This window comes from Poecilia mexicana, unplaced genomic scaffold (genome assembly GCF_051168715.1).
Source record: "Poecilia mexicana isolate PSO_F unplaced genomic scaffold, ASM5116871v1 scaffold_18, whole genome shotgun sequence".
Lineage (NCBI taxonomy): Eukaryota > Metazoa > Chordata > Actinopteri > Cyprinodontiformes > Poeciliidae > Poecilia > Poecilia mexicana.
In genome coordinates this window covers 5,657,375-5,679,173 of record NW_028263387.1, presented here as the reverse complement: position 1 = coordinate 5,679,173, position 21,799 = coordinate 5,657,375, and the positions used below count along the sequence as shown (strand labels likewise).

The 21,799-nt window shown below is 38.8% G+C and overlaps 4 protein-coding genes across 4 annotated transcripts; 1 reads left to right on the top strand and 3 right to left on the bottom strand.

The window, feature by feature from the left end:
- Positions 1–3,369: 3,369 nt before the first annotated feature.
- Positions 3,370–5,534, bottom strand: LOC106912330 (V-set and immunoglobulin domain-containing protein 1-like). Its single transcript, XM_088015782.1, has 5 exons — positions 5,025–5,534; positions 4,244–4,942; positions 4,023–4,148; positions 3,909–3,952; positions 3,370–3,789 (listed from the first exon to the last, which is right to left on the bottom strand). The coding sequence occupies exons 1-5, from the start codon at positions 5,077–5,079 to the stop codon at positions 3,682–3,684; spliced, it is 1,032 nt and encodes a 343-aa protein (XP_087871908.1). The 5' UTR covers positions 5,080–5,534; the 3' UTR covers positions 3,370–3,681.
- Positions 5,535–7,482: 1,948 nt separating this feature from the next.
- LOC106912329 (uncharacterized) lies at positions 7,483–10,956 on the bottom strand. Its single transcript, XM_088015783.1, has 5 exons — positions 10,295–10,956; positions 9,512–10,210; positions 9,306–9,431; positions 8,514–8,557; positions 7,483–8,276 (listed from the first exon to the last, which is right to left on the bottom strand). Exons 1-5 carry the CDS (start codon positions 10,347–10,349, stop codon positions 8,169–8,171), a joined length of 1,032 nt encoding a protein of 343 aa, XP_087871909.1. The 5' UTR covers positions 10,350–10,956; the 3' UTR covers positions 7,483–8,168.
- Positions 10,425–12,875, top strand: LOC148153888 (polymeric immunoglobulin receptor-like; the record flags this gene model as incomplete). The annotated part of the gene is made up of 3 exons (XM_088015987.1): positions 10,425–11,193; positions 11,271–11,314; positions 12,699–12,875. A coding segment is annotated over one exon (531 nt), but the record flags the coding sequence as incomplete, so codon positions are not given.
- Positions 12,876–19,066: 6,191 nt separating this feature from the next.
- On the bottom strand, positions 19,067–21,538 carry LOC106904195 (uncharacterized). The gene is made up of 6 exons (XM_014968401.2): positions 21,452–21,538; positions 21,007–21,330; positions 20,578–20,922; positions 20,386–20,511; positions 20,272–20,309; positions 19,067–20,197 (listed from the first exon to the last, which is right to left on the bottom strand). The coding sequence occupies exons 1-6, from the start codon at positions 21,492–21,494 to the stop codon at positions 20,069–20,071; spliced, it is 1,005 nt and encodes a 334-aa protein (XP_014823887.2). The 5' UTR covers positions 21,495–21,538; the 3' UTR covers positions 19,067–20,068.
- Positions 21,539–21,799: the final 261 nt, after the last annotated feature.

Sequence of the window (21,799 nt, the reverse complement as noted above, 5' to 3'; positions counted from 1 at the left end):
CATTTGAAAATTGTGTTACCTGAAAATATGGATTTTGTTTTCTTAATGATCTTGCACACTGATAAAGCCAGTAAAAGACTGAGGGCAGAGGTGAACGCACAGGCTGCACTCAGAAATATGGTAACTGAGTCATCTGCATAGAGGGAGACGATACAGACAGAGTTCTTACTTGTCTTTTCTTTTGAAAGGACAATTTGAAAGGATTTCACAAGTTTAATTCATAAACTGTGATATCAGTACTCACATGTTGAGTCCAGGTTAGTTGTGTTACCGAGCAGAATCTGTCGGCATGAGGCGACGGCGCAGTAGTAGTCCACAGCTTGAGACACATCCAAGCCATTCAGAGGCAGGTCGTACACACAGCTGTGTGCTTTTGTGTTTGCTTTCTTGTCACTCATATTGTTGCTGCTTTTGTGGGTGAAAATCAATTTCAGGAAAGAGTCTTCAGAGCCTTTGAACCAGTATAAAGCGTGTTCTCCATCGTTTGTCCCATTTCGTAACGTGCAGCCTATCGTTGCAGAGCCGAACAGCTGGACGTTCTCCGATTTTGACAGGTTTACGACGCCTTCGGTTTTCAAGCCCAATCCTTCCACATGGACAGTAATGCCCTCCAAAAATTCAAACGCGTGAGAAAACAGGCTGACACAGTAGTAAGTAGCCGAGTCTGACATTTGCGCATCTAGTATCTTCAGGTGGAATTCGCTGCTGCTGCATTTCAGTTTGAACCGTGGATCTCTGGTGATCGGGTCTCTGGGAAGAGAGCAGTTTTGCTTGTGTTTGTAGAACTCAGCTATGAGCTGGGCTTTTCTCCCCACGGTTCTTTTGTACCAGTAAAATATCAGTCCATTATTTCGTTGGTAGAAACATTTCAAGGTCACGTTCTGGCCAACGTGAATGGATTTAGAATCCAAAGGGGACGACAGTGCCAATGCTGCCGAAGGAGCTAAAGAGAAAATTGAAAAGAAAATCAATAGTGGTTATTTATTACAGCTGCAAACATATTAAATATGCTAAAAATCCATGAAAAAAATAACATTACATACCAACTGTTGCCAATAACAGATAGAAAACCTTCAGAGTAGTCATTATGTTTAACCCTTGTGTTTACAAATGGGGTCCAACCGACCCCACACCCGCATCACTTGTATCATTTGCCTCAATCCTCACAAGCACAAGGGTTAAATGGTTGCGCTGGACTGATACAATCTCTCAACATGTTCTACTTTCTTATGAGCGAACTGGATGCTGCCACCCAATCAGAAATGAGGAGGGAGTCAGTAAGCCTACCTGGTGTTAATGCTGGGCAGCAGACAGGAAGATGTGATGACAGAATTGGTTGAAGTCATTAAAATCATTTAAAAGTTCTCACTGTGGTGAAGATCAACATCAGTGTAAGGGAAAGTCACTGAACCATGAGCCCTGTGTAACAAATGTTCATTACATTGATTTGATTTGCATATCATGAGATGCTTCTGTACTTTATTTTACTGGAAAATCTGTTTTGCATACGTACATAGATATATATTTGTAGAACCACTCCACATTTGTAGGGCTCTTAACATAGTTTTTTGAAAATCTTAAAAAGGAATCATCTTAATTTGTGACAGTAGCATTGTCACAAAGTCATTTGGACAGCACTTAGACTTTGTGAACCATCTAACAAAGTTGGGGCAGACACAAGCAGATCTTTAACCAATCCTATTTGTTTAGTTTCTCTATATCATCCAAGGTAAGAGCGTTCTCTGTCATGCGACTCCCTGTTCTCATCGTCCCTCTGCATTTAAAATGGAATGAGCTCCAGGGACTGAGAGGGAAGAAGCTGATTTTACATTTGATGAATCGTTTCTGAGGTGATTTGCTCATGTGATAATAAGTCGAGTGTTAACAAGGAAACACCGGATCTTCGTCCAACCTTACCTGACATACTTCCTGAAGTTGTTTGCCTAAAACCAGCAGATATATGGAAAACCTTAAAAGCAAAAAAGTTCATTGTACCTATTCCTGGCTGGTGAATATAAGCAAATATTTTAACTGTAATTGGTATCATATTTCCTGGCATCAGTTGAGTGGATTGTTCTCTGATTGTTCTCTCTTTTTTTTTTTTTTACATATTTAGATCCAAATGTCAAAAAAAAAAAAAAAAAAAAAAAAAAAAAAAATATATATATATATATATATATATATATAAGTTCCTAGATTCACCAAAAAGGTCTAAAAAGTACAAATTCTGATATTTAGATTAAATTGTCAGATGCATGTAAAGTGATGTAATTACAACATTTTTGTTTTATATTGGATAAGTTAACTTGTATAACATATATTTAAATAATGGTTGAGGGTCCTGTGAGATATTTTCTAAATTTGCGGGACGACAACTTTAAATTCGACCAAAAACATTGTTACGGTAAATTTATTCACAGTGTGATGATGTGATAGAATACGATCTGAATTAAGATATAATATGCTTCTTCTGTGGTGCAATTCCAAACTATCAGTGTCAAGAAATCCATCAATGTCTGTTCAAAGAAACTTGCAGTTTGCACCGCATCTTCACTTACTTGCTAAGGCCAACAAATAAAAATATTTCTACTTATAAATGTTTCTATTAATAGAAAGATGTACAAGCCGAATGTTTCTCTACTATATTCTTAACAGGTTCTGCAAAGTTGCTTATCATCTGGGGTGATTGTGGTGATTTTGCCTCACAATCAGCAGGATGCTGGTTTGATACTCGCTCCACCCTCCTTTTGGACATTTCACCTGCCTTGCCTGCTGTTGGCGCTGGTGCATCGCAGCCTTGCTTCTGTCAGACTTCCCTTGCTGTGCCTATCCAGTAGCTTGCCACCATCAGCATGTAAATGTGTGAACGACTGTAGTGAGAATCGCTTTGGGGTCCTCTGGACTTAATAACGTGCTTTACCAGTACAAAACCTTTTACCAACTGATTTCAATGTAGACGCAATGAATGTATTTAAAGGCACACTTCCTTGTGTGAAATTACTTACAAAAAAAAAAGAGAATTTAGCCAAGATTTATGGATGTTTGAAGCTGCAACGTTAATTTATTTTAGCAGCAAGAGCCAACCACTGCACAGTTCAGGAAGGACATGATGAACAATGATGGTACAATTTATGAATATGAAACTCAACACAACCAGAAAAAAGAGAACAAAAGCAAACAATCTTGTGAAGATGCTAGCTGAAATTGGTAACAACAGTGTCATTATCTATGAGGTCTGTGGGCTCATAGGCCACTCAATCCTCCTAATAGGCTAATAGAAACTGTCACTTGAAAGCAGCATAAGAGAGACAGATTAAAGTTTGCAAATACAGTGAAAGGCTGTTATCTTTCGACACATGCTCAAAACAATTGATTTTTGAATTTTATTTTATTTTTTATTTTTGAGTAAAATGAGAGAAGCTTTCAAATCTCACAGAACTGTAACAACGTTAAAGGACGATAGTGACAGAATCCCGGTACGTTGGTGTTTTCCAGCAGGAAGAACTGGTGCATTTCCCACAATACATGGAAATACTGAAGCAACATTTCTAGACGTCAGCCAGGAATGTAAAGTTTGGGATAAAATAGGTCAGGGGCGTCAAACTCAGTTTCATTATACACAATCACTTAAACTCCAAACCTGCCAACTAAAACACATTTAAGAAAAGAAATCTGCCCAGTCTACTGCTTCATAGAGGAGTAAACACACTCGGTCTCTTGACTTTTCTTCTGTCTTCTCGATCGGGTGGGCTGGTTAACGTTTACAGCAGCGTAATGGAGATTGTCTTCCTAATGACAGGATACATCAGAGATTATGAACAAATTTTCCTTCAAAACATAGTTATCTGATCAGGATATTTTGAAGAGACATGCATTTTGGTATTCATTCAACATTCAGTTGTATTTACCTCTCCATCTGCAGCTGGACAAGACGAAGACTTTCCTTGAAATACTGTGAAAGACAAAAGTTTTTTTTTTAAATGAGGAAATGTGGATAACCTGACTACAAACCCAGCAGTTACCTGAAGTTTGGCAGCTGTCTTTGTTGTGTTTCTTGTACAGCTTGACGGCCAGTAAAACATTTAAGATGATGGTGAAAATCAAAGCTGCACATAAGAAATACACCACGACCAGCGAGACCGCCTCACCTGCAGATCCGAACATCAAAAACCCAAAGTTTCAGCTTCTCTCTTTTTCTAAACAAGCAAAAAGAAAACAGCATTTATTCAGTAAAACAACTCACTCTCCAATTCCAGTTTCGTCCCGTTTCCAAAATCTATCCGTCCGCAGGAGGCAACAGCGCAGTAATAAGTCCCAACGTGAGACTTTTTTATGTTCTCCAGTGGCAGTTTGTACAGACAGGTGTGAGTCTGTGTGTCAGGACTTGTTAGACATTGATCAGCCGTGTCTCCATGGGCGTAAACGAGTCCCGGATCATATTTCGAGGACTTCCTGAACCAGTAAACTCTGTGTTCTCCCTGGCAGCTCCCAGTTTGGACCGTACAGTTCAGAGTCACTGAGTCTCCTGGCCGGGCGCTTTCAGATGCCGCCTGGTGGACCAAAGCTTCGCCTCCCACAGCTGAATCTTTCACAACAACTGTAACACCCTTTACAAACGTGAGCAGGAATGAAAGGCCGCTTGCGCAGAGATACGTTCCTGTGTCTGAAGAGTGCAAATCGGAAATGCTTAACTGACTCTTCCCTACTTCAGTTTTCACACTGAATCGTGGCTTGTCTTTGAACTCCCCATAAAAAGTACTTCCGTTCTCTAATTTGTAACTCATGGAGATCTGCTGCGGTTTCTGTCCCAGGGATTGCTTGTACCAGAAATAACTGGCCTCTTCTTCGTCAAAAGAACATTGTAGAGTCACGCTGCCACCAACATCAGCCAATATAAAGCCTTTCTTGTGATCCACAAATGTCTCCAAGTCATTCATCTCAGCTAAAATAAAGGAGAAAGTAATATTTATATGTTAAATTGGCCACTAGCTATAAAGTGGTTTAATAGCTAATGCGTTACTCACCCTTGTTCCATAAGAAAATGCACGTGAGACAGAAAAGAGCCTCTGAAAGAGTCATCCTGCTGAAATCACCTCATTGAATGAAAAGCACTTCGTCACCCTGCTGAGTGGCTACAAATGGAACACGATCTCATTATCACAGCCACATACAGTAGCAGTCTGATCTGAAAGAAAACCCAAGTACCCAAAGTTCGAAAAGGATCCTCCCATTTCAATTTTCAAATGCAGAAAAAAAAAGAAAGAGAAATGACCAGTTTGGTCAGGTGGAGGAAAAAGTTTAGTTCTGCGCAGCTTTAGGTGAGAGAGTTGGTAATTTTTTACAGATTTTTAAAACATTTTTTTTTTTAACTTTGAACAAAACTGAATTTGTCAGTTAAAGCTGAGCACAGCTATTTCGCAAACTTGTCACTTTTTGTTAGATGAGAATGACAACATGAGGTTAGATGAGGGGAAACAACCATATCTCACAATGAATTAGGCACAACTAAGCTGCAGTGTTGTTGGTCTGAGTATTTCAGAAAACGCTCATCTGGTGTTATTTTCTTGGTCAGCCATTGGTTGAGGTTCACAGAAAATCCTCTCCAAAGTATCCAGTGAGCAACTGTTGATGTGAAATGTAAGAGGAGAATCAGCAAATTGGTAGAAGATGAGAGGCAACAGAAGGTCAAACAACAACTTGCTACAACCAAAGTACACAGCATCGTCTTTAAATGCACAACACATATAACACTCAGCGGGCATACAGCAACAGAAAACCACTGATGTCAGCCAAGGAAAGGAAACAGGAAACATAACACACAGACTCAACAACATTTGGACAAGAACTGATAAGAGAAATGTTTGCTGCCTTGGTTTTTACAGTGGCGTCCAGACAGAAGGATTAGAATTTGACACAACAGGAAATATGGATCCATCATGCTTTGTGTCAAAGGTTAGGGCTGGTGATGTAACGTATGACCCATGAAGTACATGGGCTTCACATGATCCTTTGATCCCACCAGGTTGGTGTTAAATACTCATGTTTACTATTTTATAACATAACGAACCAAAATTTCAAGTAAAATCCGTAATTGATAAAAAAAAGACCAATACATGACCAAAAATGACCAAGTGGTCATGTCAACAGATTAATTCATATTTTCTTATTTCTAGTAGAATGAACCATTAAATGTTTTATACTGAAATTAATAAATTCATACAAAATAACATTTTTATCAATAAATGACCAACATATTTTCATAAGGTCATATCTACATGTGGAATAACATCAAGCTTGTGCCAAGTTCAAAGAATTATTTATATAAAAATATATATATACATGTATACAATATACAAAAAATCGTTCAGAATTGTTCAGAAAATTTCCAAGATATTTTCAGATATGTCTTGAGAATGATTTTAACTTTTCTTTGAGAAAATGTTTGATTGAATCATATGTTTCCACATGATTCTATGAAAATATTTTGGTCATTTTTGGATGAATTTAAAACATTTTTATGTAACCAGCTAGACGCAAAATAAAATTTGTCAAACTTTATCATAAAATTCCTCAAGTTTTCATAGAACAATGTATGTGCTTTATGATCTTTCTACACTCAATGGCTTTTGTACAAAAAATGAACTTTTTTAGCACTTTAGCATTGTTAGCGATACTGACATATATTCAGAAACGTGTTTAAATCCAGAATCAACTAAAAAAATCTCAAAATGTTCACAGTCGACTTTAATTTTATTCAAAAACTCCTCAAATTCCTCAACAGTAACCTAATTCTTTTTTTCTTTTTCAAAATAAAATGCATTTTCTTTATATTACTTAGCATATATAACTATTACTTTATGACACACAAGGGGCGCTCAAATCTGGCTGATATGTGTCAAACTTAAGAAATAAAAAACTTCATAAGTACGTTTTCATACACCCTGGTTATTATTATTTTCTTTTTATCCATCCCATTTTAGGTTTGATGTCGGGTTTAATGGCTCTTCTGTAATCTCTTTGGATCGCCTTAACCATCACATAGGCAGCTTTACGTTTTACCTAGTGGCACCTTGATATTTACTCTGATGTACAAAACCATGAAGTCCTTCATTGTTGTTATTCTGGGTACAAAGAAAACAAGTAGCTGCACCTGACGGCACCAAAGCAAAGATTTCCTGCCTGGAACCACAAAGACAAAAACACAAAGGCTCATAAATATGCATGTCAGTCTCCCGAAAACCATATTGAGATCCAATCTACAAAGAGTAGACCACACAGGAAGCTGAACAGATTCTTCAGCTCAGTACACAATCATTTCTCTGTATAGCAAATTCATAAAGTTTTAAAAAGAAATCTCCTACTTAGGTGGTTTCTTGACTCTTAAGACCAGGAAGTGATCAAACCTGAGGTTGGCCGGTAAAATCGAAAATGTAGCCAAACACAACAAAGTCCCCTAACTCAGTTATTCCAAAAGGATTGGTTGGTTCAAATAGGGTTATTTATTGTAATGAAATTGTCTTTTGCATTTACTCAGATAATTTTTATCCAACTTAAAAAATAACAACAAGGAAGTATGTAAGGGGTAAAAACCTTTTTACATGGCTGTACATCAGTGTTACAAATAAACAGTCGTCTGAAAACTTTAGAAATATTTAACAACTTCTAAAAATATTTTTATATTATATGTTGTAACTTAACTCAGTTTCTGTTAAAAACTAGTTTTCACTCAGGTTGAGTTTCTTGTATTTTTAGTCAGAGTCACACTTTGAATCTGCAAGGCATCAAGCGACTGCAGAGACTTCCTGCCAGAGACCACAAATAGCACAGGGGGTCCAACATGCATGGCCTGCGGAGACTTGCCAACCTCACCAGTCACTTCAGCACGTATCAACTTGTGCTACATCCATACATAATGTCAGTGGTTTGGTTTTTACTGTTAAATGTTCTATGAGCCACCTCTGCAGTCTTCACGGTTGCCCAGGTTGTTGCACGGTCTCTTCCTGGAGCCTTCTAACACTGCAACACTGAGACCAGTTGGTTTTATTCTTTATTTTACACACATTTATCAGAAACATGGAGAGCATTTGTTGGATACTGTAGAGGATATCGGATTTATTTATTCATTTTGTTTCAAATGAATGAAAACTGCATGTTCACCACGTCCGGCTCTACTGCTGTAGAGTAGAGTACGTGCACACATCGCTGGCTTCGCTCGGCATTCTTGATCTGATAACGTTCTTCTCACTGACGGTGGCGTAGTGGAGGTTACCTGCATCCTATATGTAACAAAAGAGGAGTTTTCAGAACATGTCTTGAGACAAATTACACAAAACTTTGTAAAAGTTTATTTTTTTCATGACGGTTGTTGAGAACCTTCCCAGCAATAAAGGCAATTTTGTAAACAACAATTTTATTTAAGAAATTTAACTACTAAGAAGAGATTATTGTACATTGCATGCTAGATATACATTGCATTTGTTGACTGTTTGACTTTACTATAGATAAATACTCACTTGGGCTTTTGGAGCTGAAGCAGCTGAAGGAGTCTGTGGAGGATCTGTTGAAGTGAAACAAAAGGGGGAGGAGTTTTATTTGGTTTTGTTTTTATTTTAAACACCTTATCTAGCAGGTAGAATGCTTCTATAAACATACATCTAGAGGACCAGAACTAATGAACCGGTTACTTTATTTTATTTTTTTATTATTCTTATTTTTTCTCAATGTGTTTTACTACATCAGATTAAACATTTCCCCTTGCAGGCCAGGGAGGATTTCCAAGATTATTTCTATTTTCTAAATGTCTGGATGATGGCAGATCATTTTGAGGAGAACATTTTGTGTCTTCATATACAGAAGCTCACTGTGTTGTGACATTGTGTGACATCATGGGGAGATTTAAATAAAAATATCACAATTAGGGAAATCAAATAGGTTCTATTCAAATCTGACTGACTGACTGACTGACTGACTGACTGATTGATTGATTGATTGATTGGATTTACAGATCCCACAGAGATTCATGCTCATCTGTTCAGACAGACATAAACACCATGGTGACGTCCAGTTATTATTTTGTGTTTTGTTGTATCAAAACCCGTCAGTGTATAAAAGCAAATGGCCTTGTGACGATGCCAACTTTAGCTCAGAAGATAGTTTCATATTTTACAGTGAGAAGAGTTCTGCACTGTCCTATCATTATTATTATTATTAGTAATAATAATAATAATAATAATAATAGTTCCCTGTCTTCTGCCCACATCTCTTTGGTCTATCATGTATCATAAGTTATAAAGCATGTGACACACCTTCACGATTGCATTTCTGCATCTTGTACAGTTTGTGGGATGTGAACGCCAACAGACCCATCAGGACAATGACGAAGGCCAAGGTTCCTGTCAACACGTACAGCAGGACAGGAGAATCCAGGTTTTCTGTAAGGAGACAGAGGTAGGAGATCTCACAACCACCTCAACTCATCATGTGAAGGTGTGTTTTCTAAACGATCTGCTACCCTTGTAGTGCAGCTTGGTCCCGTTTCCAAACAGGATGTGTCCACACAAGGCCACCGCGCAGTAGTAGGTCCCAGCGTGAGACGCGTTCAGGTTCTCCAGTGGCAGGTTGTACACACAGGTGTGAGTTGGTCTGTTTGGTTTCATCTCACACTGGGTTTTCCCGTTTCCTTGTGCATAAATGATTCTTGGATTAGATTCATCAGAGTTTTTTAGCCAGTAAACTCTGTGTTCTCCATCGCAGATCCCAGTGTGCACAGTACAGTTCAGCGTAGCAGAATCTCCCAGATGAATGGTTTCCAGTTCTGACTGGTAGACCGACGTTTGGAAGTTTAATGCTAAGTCCTTCACCTGGACAGTGATGCCCTCCAAGAAGTGGAACTGGAATGAGTGGCCGGTAACACAGTAGTAAATGGCCGAGTCTGACGTTTGGACATTTGAGATCTTCAAGTTGTTTTTGCCGACGCCCGTATCCAGTTCAAACCGTGGATCGTTTTTAAACGGACTTTTCATAGAGCCGTTCCTAGCATGTTTCAAGAATTCCGACATCAGCTGTGGTTTCCATCCCAGACTTTCTTTGTACCAGTAAGCGCCCATTGCAGAATTTTCCTTATAGGAGCATTTCAGAGTCACATCCTGGCCAACATTAACGGCTTCAAAACCTAAACCTGATGACGACGGTGCCAGACCTGTCACAAACACTGGAAAGGAAACATATAAGAATAAAAGTCTTTCTGACGAGTAGAAATACGTTAGAGTCTAACAGAAAACATCACACAACTTACTTAGGTTTCCCAAAAGCAGACATATCGCACAGCCAGCACACAGTGGAAGATCCATTTTCTTTAAGGGGTTTTGCTTCACTGATAAGATCTCTTTGGTTGCTCCACTTTCAATAGACAAGACTGTGTATGATTGGCCCACAGCCCAAAAGCTGACGTCCGCCCCGCTTTTCAAGGAAGATTTCAAGTTGCTGCACAGATCCAAGATGGCGTCAACAATCTGATGATCACAAACCTTCAGCCAGAAGATTCAGGGACATACTACTGTGGGGTCTTAGAGTTTGGAACCACTGAATTTGGACAAGGAGTTTTCCTTCATGTCAGGAATAACAACATGAACCCCAGCGCCCATCAACTGCCGCTGAAGTCCGTTGGATTGGGAGAATCTGTAAATCTGACCTGTGACGTGTTCCCTGAGCGATGTACGGGAGAGCAGAGGCTGTGCTGGTTCAGAGATGACGCATCTCAGCGTGCGGTCTGGTGCTCCAGCGACGGACGCTGCGTGAGAAGCACAGACGAAACCCCCCTGAGGACACGCTGCACTTCCAACCTGGAATTAAAGTCCGTAACATCATCCGATGTTGGGACGTACTACTGCACTCTGACCTCCTGTGGGTCGACTGTCTCGGGAGACAGAACAGTGGTTCAGATAGTCGGCAAGTGACTCAGAAAGAAAAACTAAATATCTCCTTTTGAAAAGAGCCGTTGGTTATGTTATGTTGACATTGATAAATTTAGGTAAAATTCACAACTGTTGTTCTTCATCTTCTCAGATTCCTCCAGAGGTCCGTCCATCCTGGTGTCCTGTCTGAGTGCGGCACTGGCGGTTTCTGTCATTGGGATTCTTGCTCTGAGTTTTCTCGTGTGCAGGCTTCAACTAAAGCTGCGCTCCTCCTGCAAGAGTAATGCTGGATATTCTTCTGATTATCCCCATGACATCTGCAGTTATTCATATGAATCTGTGTGCTTCAATTTGCAGGAACTGCTTCCCATCTGACACGTTCTGCAGCAGCAAACCCAACGGTACAGTTAAAGTTAACCGTCTGTTTGTGGCACTATGCAAAAGGATTAATACTCTAAGTTTTTCCCATTGTGTCGCATAACAAACAGAAACCAAAACCACAAAATTATTATTATGAAGTGAAGAAAACCCACTCAATCTGTAGAATTTTTTAAGTTATTGTTTTGATGTCTCCAAGTGAAATTCTTAGCGATCCATTGTGGATCTCGAAGAAGAAAAGCTTCTCAAATACATGAAGTTGTCACTGCCATATTTCTAATGTTTTCTGCCACAATTATTATTTTTGCTTTTCAGCCAGAAAGTTTAATTTTGGTCTCATCTGACCAGAGCACATTAAGACACGTTTGCTATGTAGCGGCTCTGAACGGCGCAAAGACGAGTTTCTTCACACTCTTCCATAAATGTCATATTTACTAATTGTTCTATTATAAACTAATTTTCCCGCCTTAGATGTGGATCTCTGCAGCTCAGCGTCATGCCATGTATATTTCCAGCTGTGCACGTTCTCTGCAAAACAGCTTTAGAGAATGCGCTCCACAGTGTTCAAATCTTACACTGTAAAAACCACAAAATCTAACAAGTATTTTTTGCAGGATTTTAGACAAAATGTTAACTTACAAATAAAATTTCAGCAAAAAAACAAAAAAAAACAAACAAAAAAAAAAAAAAAAACAGGAGCATTTCTAAGGTCAATAATTTCTTAATATTGATGAAAAAGTATTATTTTACTAATACTTAATACCTCTTCATCAATATTAAATAATTATTTACTTAAAATAAGCTCTTATGTCTTTTTTATTGCTGAAAAGTTATTTGTATGTTAGCTTAGTCTTATTTCAAACGTACTAAGGTATGTGCACCAGAAACTAGAACAAAAATACAGCAGAGCCACATTCACTCACAGATATACATTAATACACCAATGCATGTCGACATGCAACAGGGAGGAAGTTGGAATTGAACCCACAACCTTCTGATTGCAAGGCGACTAAAATACGTTGCTGTTTGTTTTCTAACAAACCTTTTTTAGCCCTTTTGCAGAAACACTGTATACTGACACACTGTATCTTTTTTAATTTGGTGACTAGAACTTATTTAGGTTGTCAGAATAAATGCATCTAAATATAAAAAAGGCCTTACTGTTTATTGAAAGCCATGTATATTTTTTTCCTACCTCACAGCTATGCTGTACTTTGCATTGGTAGGTCAAAAGAAACAAAAACAAAACAAAAAAAACTGATTTGTGTTTGTATTGTGACAAAATGTGAAAAACGGTACAAAATCGTTTGTTAGGGATTGTATTTGTCAGTTGAGTGTTAATCTCCTCTGTTTTTGTTTGCATTTGAGGTTTTTTTTTCTAACCTTATATTCATCTATCACATACAGAGAGGAGATGTCGACGATCTCCATTACGCTGCTCTGAGTCTCAAGAGAAGCGATGAGCGTCACATTCAAGAAGACGAGCTGGTCAACATCTGTGTGTACTCCAGTGTAAAGAGCAAAAAGAAATGAGAGTCCAAAAAAAAACACATCTATGAAATGACTTTTCAAAATAAATCCTGATGAAACTAAAGATTCTTAGTTTGTCTTTTTTCCCCCACTCTTAAGTTTTGTTCTGAGTTTATCAGCAAGATGCTTCAGGATCTCTAAACCTCACCAAAGTACAGAAACAGCAGAACCACAGCGGTGTCCTAAAAATACCTTCATAATAATAGCTTACTGTACATTTATTTACCCCTGTGGTAAAGGCGGTGTGAACTACAGAGGCAAGTTTCCAATGATGGAAACAAGTTGTTGCTGAGCTAAAGCACAAGAAGGTTTAGCATAAAGCCTCCAACCACAGTGACCTTTTTGGTGTCAAAGGACCTGCTGTACAAGTTAATACAACAGAAAAACAGCAACAAATGATCAAGGTAAAAATAGTCATAGATAGATTTCATGTGGACTGTGAAAATTTATCTCCAAAATAAGTTTGTGCACATGCCAATTGAACCTGAAATGTTTTATCTCATCAAAACATCCAAGAGAAAGAAAATCTGATTGAATATTCCTGATTGATAGGAAAAATCATTTCTGGTTGCACTTTGCTACAAACTCATGTCGAAAGATGGCATATATGACAAAAACTGAATCTTTTGCCAACATCAAAAATAGTCTAACTTGTAAGTGGCCTCTACTTGTTTGGTCCAGTCCTGAGGACTCCAGGATGTTTTATTCAGTCATTCATGCAATGATGCTACTGAGCTACATTGTTGCCACAAATGCCATACAATCAGTGCTGCTGCTACCAAGGAAGGCAGGTGAAGCAACTGAGATGGCAACTCTCCAGTAACAGGACAAGCTCCTACAGTAACCACCGTCACCCCAAAAACATTTCAGTGGAACACTAACATTGTCCAATCACCCAAAAACACACCATCAGCTCACAAAGCTTTTCTCCAGTAGGAAGAAGGAAGTTGGTCAAAGGTCATGGGAAGGTTGACTAAATGTAGGAAATGCTGATACAAACGACTCAACACAAGGCAAATGTTAGCTTTCCAGCAGAACAATGGTCAGAAAGGTGCTGCCAGACCTTTAATGGAATTATTTTAATCAAAGTGAATTCAAGTTTGAGTGGCCCAGTCAAAGTCTATTTAGAGAATGTTTTTGGGGGTAGAATTGAATTATTTTTCCACACGTGATCTGCATGTAAGTGGTGAGAAAAACTTGTAGAAAAATGTGGTGTACCTCTGAGGTCAGGAAGACAAGCAGGGTGACAAAACCTTCTCTTTCAGCAGTCTGTCAGGGCTGACATCTCATCTCATTCGTCTCTTTAAGTTCCCTCTTCCAAAGTCAGTTTGGAAAATCCAAATACATTAAAAAATAATTTAGAATATCAAGATATCATTCACAGCTTTATGTTCCAAACAACTTTACCGGATCTCTAAAGTACAGGGTTTATTAATTGAAAACTGAAAATACCATGACTTGTTCTGGGCACTAAATGTTTTTAGCATGGATACTGACACAGAACATGTGAGTGTTCTGACATCCAAGTCAATATGACGCGAGGTTTGCCTTCCGGACTCTGCTTGTACCAAAAAAGGAAGCTCACGGTAGCATCTCTGCAGGAGCAGTTTAAAGATACGGCGCCTCCAGGTTCAGCTCTTTTCACACCACCGTCCTGAATGACGCACGATGGATTTTCAACAGCAAACACCTGACCTGAACATAAAAAGACAACATTCAAAAAGTTTTGAAATCCAGTTGGTTTTACTCACAATTCTGCAAAGGTAGTTTTCAAAAAATGTTATCAATACTCACAGATTTTACAGAAGAGCAGGAGAGACATTAACAATTTCATTTTCAGAGCTGTTCTGTCTGCTCTGAACTAATTCTCTCATGGGGCAAAGACCAGCTGTGAATGGCCGAGTTAGACGGTTTGGTTTGAAATCACTTGATTTGTTGTGACTCATTGAGATCTGCCTGATCACGTGGCTCAAAGTTAAAGCTGAGACCCCCTTTTTGATGACGTTGTTTACACCGCAGGTCACAAAGTGGGACATTTAGACCATAAAGCAACTTCTGTTTGTCAACATAAAAGCAGATGCTGGTGCATATTAGCATCTGTGGATGTGATACTCAGGTGTCAGAACAGATTCCTTAAGAACTTTTGTGGGAACAATATTAAAACCTTACAACGTAACTCTGTACAAAACTTCTAAAATGAGGGTGATTGGAGAAAAATGGATTGTTTTTTTCTCATTTAGAAGGACAACTAACATCTAGAAACATACATTTCAAAACACAGAACATCCATATTTTGTTGGACCTTTGGATGATTGATTGATAGACTTGAACCAAATGATTGGCTTGTTCTTACTGCCTGTGCAGAGCTGAACGACTGAAGGTTGATAAGGTGATTGAACTGTTCAAATTCAAGGGTATTTGAATGTTGGTGGATTGTTGCCCTTGGAGATGGGAGTTAGTCATCTAGATTGAGAACCCAATGAAGAGATGAGTAAGTAACTCAATACAGCAAACTGTTTCTGGCTAATTGAGGCCATGAATTTGGCTCGTACGTAACGGCTGCCAGCAGTAAAGAAAATATCAAGATTACACAACAACCCACAAAATCTTCAATACATTTCGTGGCTCATCTCATAAATCCTGATTTACTAAAATGATTCAAATCCTTAATCCAGGTGATTCAGCTAAACTGAAGACAACAAGCGTTGCTGATGAGAGTTTTCCAAGTCCAGTAAAAGAGCTGTCCGTATGGACCCAGGTGGAGATTTTCTCTTTTATCAATCAAGCACATAGGTTTCATAATAAGTATGCCGTTGTTCAGGACGAAAATATATCTCACAACCAATCTAATCTTTTTTTGTTGTTTGTTTTGAGGAAAGGCTCATCAGTATTATTAGTAAGGCCATAAAACAACGCATATCTCAATTCAATTGACAATTTATAGTGGAAATTGTTGAAAAGGAGTAAATCATTCACACTTGAGTTCAAACTGAAAGAGCTGAAAAAGAGATCCTTGGTTAATGCAGTGGAGAAAGCTGCCTTAATGTCACATATTGAAGAGTATAGCATTTAAAGCAAAAAGCTTTGTTTATGGAGAGGCAAAACTCTATTTCTGTTCAGACAGTCCATTAGAGTGCTGTTAGCATGTTGAAGCAGCTTTCCGAAACCCAGTAAACCACAAGTTGGAGGTGCATATTAGCATGTGTGGATATTTTGAAAATGGAATTATTGTGAAAAGCAGAGGGAAATGCACAAGTTTTTTAGTCTTCTTGTATAAATTGAACTGTTTATACTTAAAGGGAGCTAATTTATATTCACAAAAAGATTGTTGAAAAAAACAATGTTCAAAAAAGACACTAGCAAAAATAGTTGTAAAAAATCTGGTTTTGTTCTCTATGAACTTTTGAAATTCATAAATACATTTTGTGGTTTAATAATGGAAAATATGAAATTCTGGAAGAAAATTTTAAGTTGGAAAATTTGAAGCACACTAGAACCGAGTCACTCAGTAATTCAGCTTTAACCATTTCAAACGTTAGCCTGCTATGTCAAATTTATGTTTGCTTTGAGAGGGTCGCTATTTATTGCATAAAATAATAATCAAGTTTTCAAGTTTAAGTAAAAATTTCTTCCGAGTGCTTGAATAAATTTTACTGTTAAAAATTAGAGTAGTTTAGCAGAAAGCTGTTTTTGTTTTTTGGACGGTGGGTTGTTTTTGGAATTATAAGCAAATTTATTAAACAAAATTTGCTCTTAAATTAGACTAACATGAACTAGAGGTCAGGTTTGGACCACTGAACATGAAGTCGGGAGAACCCAAAACAAAAATAATAATAAAAAATCTCTCAAGTAAAATATGTTTTATTACTGACTTGGAACGAAACACTTTCATATGTGAAGCAAAAATATTTCAGAGCCTTTCTGTACTTCTTAATTTATCACACATAAGAGTTGTTTTTCTGTTTTCTAAATGGGTCAGCGGCGCAGAGGGATACCACCTCATGGTAACATGACTGCTGTTTGTTCCACTGCGCTTGTGGCTTTACTAAAGTACATTTAGGTCAGTTCTGTCCAGATATGTAGTCTGTGGGTTTCTGTAATGCTAAACAATGGAAACAAATGGCCCCGCTTGTGCACATCGGTAGCACTGCTCTACTGTCACAAAATGACTAACACAAAAGGTAGCGGCACGTTTAGCTCAAATAAAAGGAAATGGACAGGAAAGAAAGTAAAATTAGTGGCTCACAGACCCTCCTACTTCTATATATAGTCTGTTTGAGCTGCAGTGGTGATGCACAGTGGCGCAGTTGGTAGAGCTGTCGCCTTGCAGCAAGAAGGTTCTGGGTTCGATTCCCGGCCCCGGTCTTTCTGCATGGAGTTTGCATGTTCTCCCTGTGCATGCGTGGGTTTTCTCCGGGTTCTCCGGTTTCCTCCCACAGTCCAAAAACATGACTGTCAGGTTAATTGGCCTTTCCAAATTGCCCCTAGGTGTGAGTGTGTGTGTGCATGGTTGTTTGTCCTGTGTTGCCCTGCGACAGACTGGCGACCTGTCCAGGGTGTACCCCGCCTCTCGCCCGGAACGTGAGCTGGAGATAGGCACCAGCACCCCTCCCGACCCCACTGAGGGACAAGGGTGAAGGAAAATGGATGGATGGATGGATGGTGATGCAAAGTCATCTTTTTAGTTTATTCGGTCACTAGAGACATGACTACTGTATTGGTTTCTCATACAAAACAAAAGTATGGGTCGTGAGAAGAACCGATGGCCCAGATGTGTTATTGAAAGCAGGAACAAGCTACAACCACATCCTGTCAGGACGGAGGAGCGGTGGGGCCGACTGAACCTCTGGGGCTGAGGTTGCTGCTAGCAGGCAGGACCACAGCGAGAACTGCTCCTTTTCTGTTTGGTTGCTTGTTACTATTGTATTTTTAAGTCCGTTAAGCTTTCTATGTTAGTCACCAACCGGAGATTAACACCATTTTATCACCAAGAGACCAATTAGCTCAAATTTGATCCCTGTGTACAAACAAAACAACATTGTCCTCACTGATTACCAGCTTTATTGTAAAATGCTTTTGTTTTAATGCTGTCACTTCATTTAAAGAGCAACAGTCCTCATGAAAACCGAGCAGAGAAACTGTGATATGTTGTGGCTAAACTTCAAAAACTTCAACAGACAACTTTCTATGTCAGCTAACCGCAGCACATGCTAACACTTCCCTCTTTAGGTTCACCTTCTATATTTTGAACAGAGACGATCACCTGATGAGCTCCAGTTGTATTCTTAAAATCTTCAGCTTCACCTCTGTTCAGATTTTTTATTTTTTTTTAATATGCTAATTTTGTCCTCTAGCATCACAACCACACCTAAGATTTCAGGGATGCTCTGACACTGGGTTAACTACCAAAGCAGTTCAGGAATGACTTTACTGCTCTCTGCTGGCTGACTTCCTAACTGCACATCTGAATATCTCAATCAAATATTCACAATGTCACATTAGCTACATGACTTAAATACTTTTATCTGTAAAGTCACTATAGCAACCTTCACTTCATCACAAGCTCGTTTTGAAGTCGGTGGGGTTCATGATGTTGAGATTATCACAAGAAAACCCTCCTCAAAAATAACCAAGAAAATGTCAATTTTTTTTACAGACATGAATAAAAATGTCATTTCTCTTGAAATTATTCTTTCTTAAACATAAGAAAGAATAAAGATAAAGATCACATAAAAACTGGCTGTTGATTGTGATTAGTTAATTTTCAGCTTGACTTTGTCTGATTGTTTTGCAATCAGTGAATAGACCCCATTAAAGTGCTATCAAGTCTTACTGACAATAGTGTGGAATCTGCTAATGAGGAAAGAAAAAACAGATATTTAAAAAAGAAAGACAGACAAACCAAGGTGATTTAATAGAGAATATTAAACACATACAACAGACGAGTGAAAAGTTGTTCGGTTTTAACATTTTGAATTATCTTTTAGAGTATTAACGTTAATATTTACCTCATGTTTTGCACGCAAGAGCAGCAAAACATGAATGTCCCTGCTTGGTGGAGCTTACGATCCTGTTAAAGCTGAAATATGCTGAACTTTGACCTCGGTGCTCTGTGGTCTGCTGAGTAACAGGCAAGTGACAGCATGTCTGTGGTTCCTTCTGACTGAGCAGAAGGTAAATGTGACATCACAGCTCATAGTAACTGATATTTTGCACACAAAAAACAAATCTACTGTAAAAAAAACTTCTGTGTTCATTCAACTTTATTTGGTCAGGAACAAAACATCAACAACATATATATTTATACAAGTTGTACATAGGCCCTGTAGGCACCAGATAACTCATGGTCCCTGCTTTGACTTTTTTTAAAGCAGTGTAAACAAGACTTTTTAGATATCAGTCATTATATGCTATAGATTGGCATATAAGGTGAGAGCAAAAGGTCACACTTACATGCAGAACAGAGAACAGATGAATAAGTTGCAGCACCATTTTTGGTTTTTGCCAAACAGCTCATGTCTGCAACTTGTGACTCTGGAGCTGCAAATCGCTCTCTGGATGTTCCACAGTGGCTCAAAACTCCTTCTGAAGATGGAAAAGGAACCAGCCAATGTATTTAAATATGCATGTAAAAAAAATGCAGGTTTTAGCTGTTTTTCTGTTTGTTTTGGGGGGTTTTCTAGGGAAAATTGCATTGAATTTCCACAACAAAAAGACACTAATAGTACCAGTACTACATTTAAAAAAATAATAATGTTATACATAATGTTTAGATCCAGTAAAAGATACTATATCCATCTTCCTTTATTTAAAAAAGAAAAAAGCTTTATGGTTTAAAACCAAAAATGAAAGTTGTGATTCTATAAAAATGACAAGAAAAATTTACTTTTGATAATTTTCATGAAAAATTACAAGTTGTGTTTTTCCAAAGGTTACATAACATTGGCAGTTTTAGTCAAGTTTCAACTAGCTTGACTAAGGCTAAAAAAAAATGTAAAACCTGCAGCCCTCTGCCCGACTGCGTTCAGTGCTGACTCCATAAAAAGCTCAATCCATGCTTCAGAGATTCCTGAGTTAGCATCAACAGGTCAGAATTTTACAAAAACCAGAGCTTAGAAAACCAACCACATTATGATTGATGCATCTCCAGTTCAAATGTATCAAAATCTGCATGTTTTCCTCATTTGCCTCTGCACAGATCTCAGAAAGCAAAGAGCAGCAGTGCCTGTTCGGTTTAAAACATTCAGTCACTTCTGGTTGGACTGTCTGACTCTGGAGTAAACCGGTTCCTCCTCTCGGTTCTTCTGTCTGTTCTTTGCGTCCGACTTCAGTTTGAAATCCAGGGCTGCATACTGAACCACCGTTAAGTCTTCGTCCTGCAACACAAAGCAGGTCTGAATAGTGGAGTCTGTCTACAAACACAATCTTAACTCATTTTTAAATAGCTAACCTGAGTGTCAGCAGCATTTCCTGGCTCTTGATGTGATCCTTGATGAGAAAAACAAAACCATCAAAATAGTGGAAGAAAAACATAAATCATCTACTAAATATCAACTGGTTGTACCTTCTGAATGATTCATTTTTCTTCTGAAATTTCGACAAACAATAAAAATCAGGATGATGTTAAAGATCAGAGATGCAGCCAGGGACGCAACACCTCCATGCATCAACGCAGGGTCAACCTGTTTCTCTGAGAAAAAATATAGAACACTTTTGCAGATTTGTGGGGGAAAAAAGCAACAACCTTAACTCTTACCTCCCACATTCAGTCTTGTTCCTGGTCCGAATAGAATCCGTCCGCATGAAGCCACAGCGCAGTGGTACGTCCCGGCATCAGACACGGTCACGTTCCTCTTTGGTAAGCTGTACACGCAGCTGTGGACAGCAGGACCGTCCTCTGGGCTCCGCGCACACGGACCACCACTCTGTGTCGTTGTGTACAGCGTTCCCAGATCGGATCCCTCCGAGTTCTTCCTGAACCAGTAAACGCTGTGGTCTCCGTTAACAGTTCCGGTCAGCATGGTGCAGTTCAGAGTCACAGAGCCTCCTGGTTGGGCAGAGATGGAGTCTGACTGATGGAGGAACGTCTTGCAGCTGGAATCTAAGACAAGATGTTCTAAGGATGTCAATAAAAACGATGAAAATAAGTGCAGAAAGCTTCTAGAAAGCATCAAGTTTCTCTTACTTTTTAGCAATAAAAATGTTCCGTTGTCAAACTCAGTGATGGAGATGCTGGTGTACCCGCAGTAGTACAGAGCAGAATCAGAGTCTCGGATATCGGAGATCTTCAGATCATACAGCCCTTCCTTGGTGTAAACTGAAAGTCGCTTATTGTCCTTAAATTGCCTGTGTAAGGTGTTGGAGCTGGGAAGATGTTTGTAAAAAGTGGAAATGATCTGCGGCGGTTCTCCTGGCATCTGCTTGTACCAGTTCAGATGGGAGGCACTGGAGGTGTAGAAGCAATGCAGAGTAACATTGTCTCCAAAGTCGGCGTAGAGAATGTCCCCATCTGAAAAACATGTGAAGTTCGGATAGTCAAAGTCCGCAGAATGGTTTACGGATACCTTAAAGCGTTGCCGTATCTAGAAGCTACCGTCATGATGCAGGAGTGTGTAAGCGGAGTGACTTACATGCTTTACAGAGAGGAACCAGGAGTACATAAAACCTCAGCATCCTTCACTCTTCACTGCTCAGACTCTTCCAGTGTAATAGCGACTTCAGTAAACGGGTCGAGGACGAGACTTTATATGTTCAGCGGAAATGACTTCTACTTGCGCTGACAATGGAAACAGTGTGGGCACAAAAGGAAGTGAGAAGCTCTGATTTCACTATTTATCAACTTTATTATTATTATTTCTTTCATTTAAAGCTGGGGTATGCAACTTTTATTGCAACATGTTATTTTACACACTTGTTAAAGCCGTCACCAAGTCGTGACAGTATAATAGGGGCAGATAATCTGTGAAAAAAATCTATCT

Excerpts from the sequence above, each read along its gene's own strand:
- LOC106912329 (XM_088015783.1), bottom strand. The coding sequence starts at position 10,349 with ATGGATCTTCCACTGTGTGCTGGCTGTGCGATATGTCTGCTTTTGGGA. Across the intron at positions 8,558-9,305 it reads GCAGAAATGCAATCGTGAAG|ATCCTCCACAGACTCCTTCA; the intron begins GTGTGTCACATG and ends TCACTTCAACAG. Across the intron at positions 8,277-8,513 it reads CTTCAGCTCCAAAAGCCCAA|GATGCAGGTAACCTCCACTA; the intron begins GTGAGTATTTAT and ends TGTTACATATAG.
- LOC106904195 (XM_014968401.2), bottom strand. The coding sequence starts at position 21,494 with ATGCTGAGGTTTTATGTACTCCTGGTTCCTCTCTGTAAAGCAT. Across the intron at positions 21,331-21,451 it reads GGTTCCTCTCTGTAAAGCAT|ATGGGGACATTCTCTACGCC; the intron begins GTAAGTCACTCC and ends CATGTTTTTCAG. Across the intron at positions 20,198-20,271 it reads GAAATGCTGCTGACACTCAG|GACGAAGACTTAACGGTGGT; the intron begins GTTAGCTATTTA and ends TTTGTGTTGCAG.
- LOC106912330 (XM_088015782.1), bottom strand. The coding sequence starts at position 5,079 with ATGACTCTTTCAGAGGCTCTTTTCTGTCTCACGTGCATTTTCTTATGG. Across the intron at positions 4,943-5,024 it reads CATTTTCTTATGGAACAAGG|CTGAGATGAATGACTTGGAG; the intron begins GTGAGTAACGCA and ends CCTTTATTTTAG. Across the intron at positions 3,790-3,908 it reads GTCCAGCTGCAGATGGAGAG|GAAGACAATCTCCATTACGC; the intron begins GTAAATACAACT and ends TCCTGTCATTAG.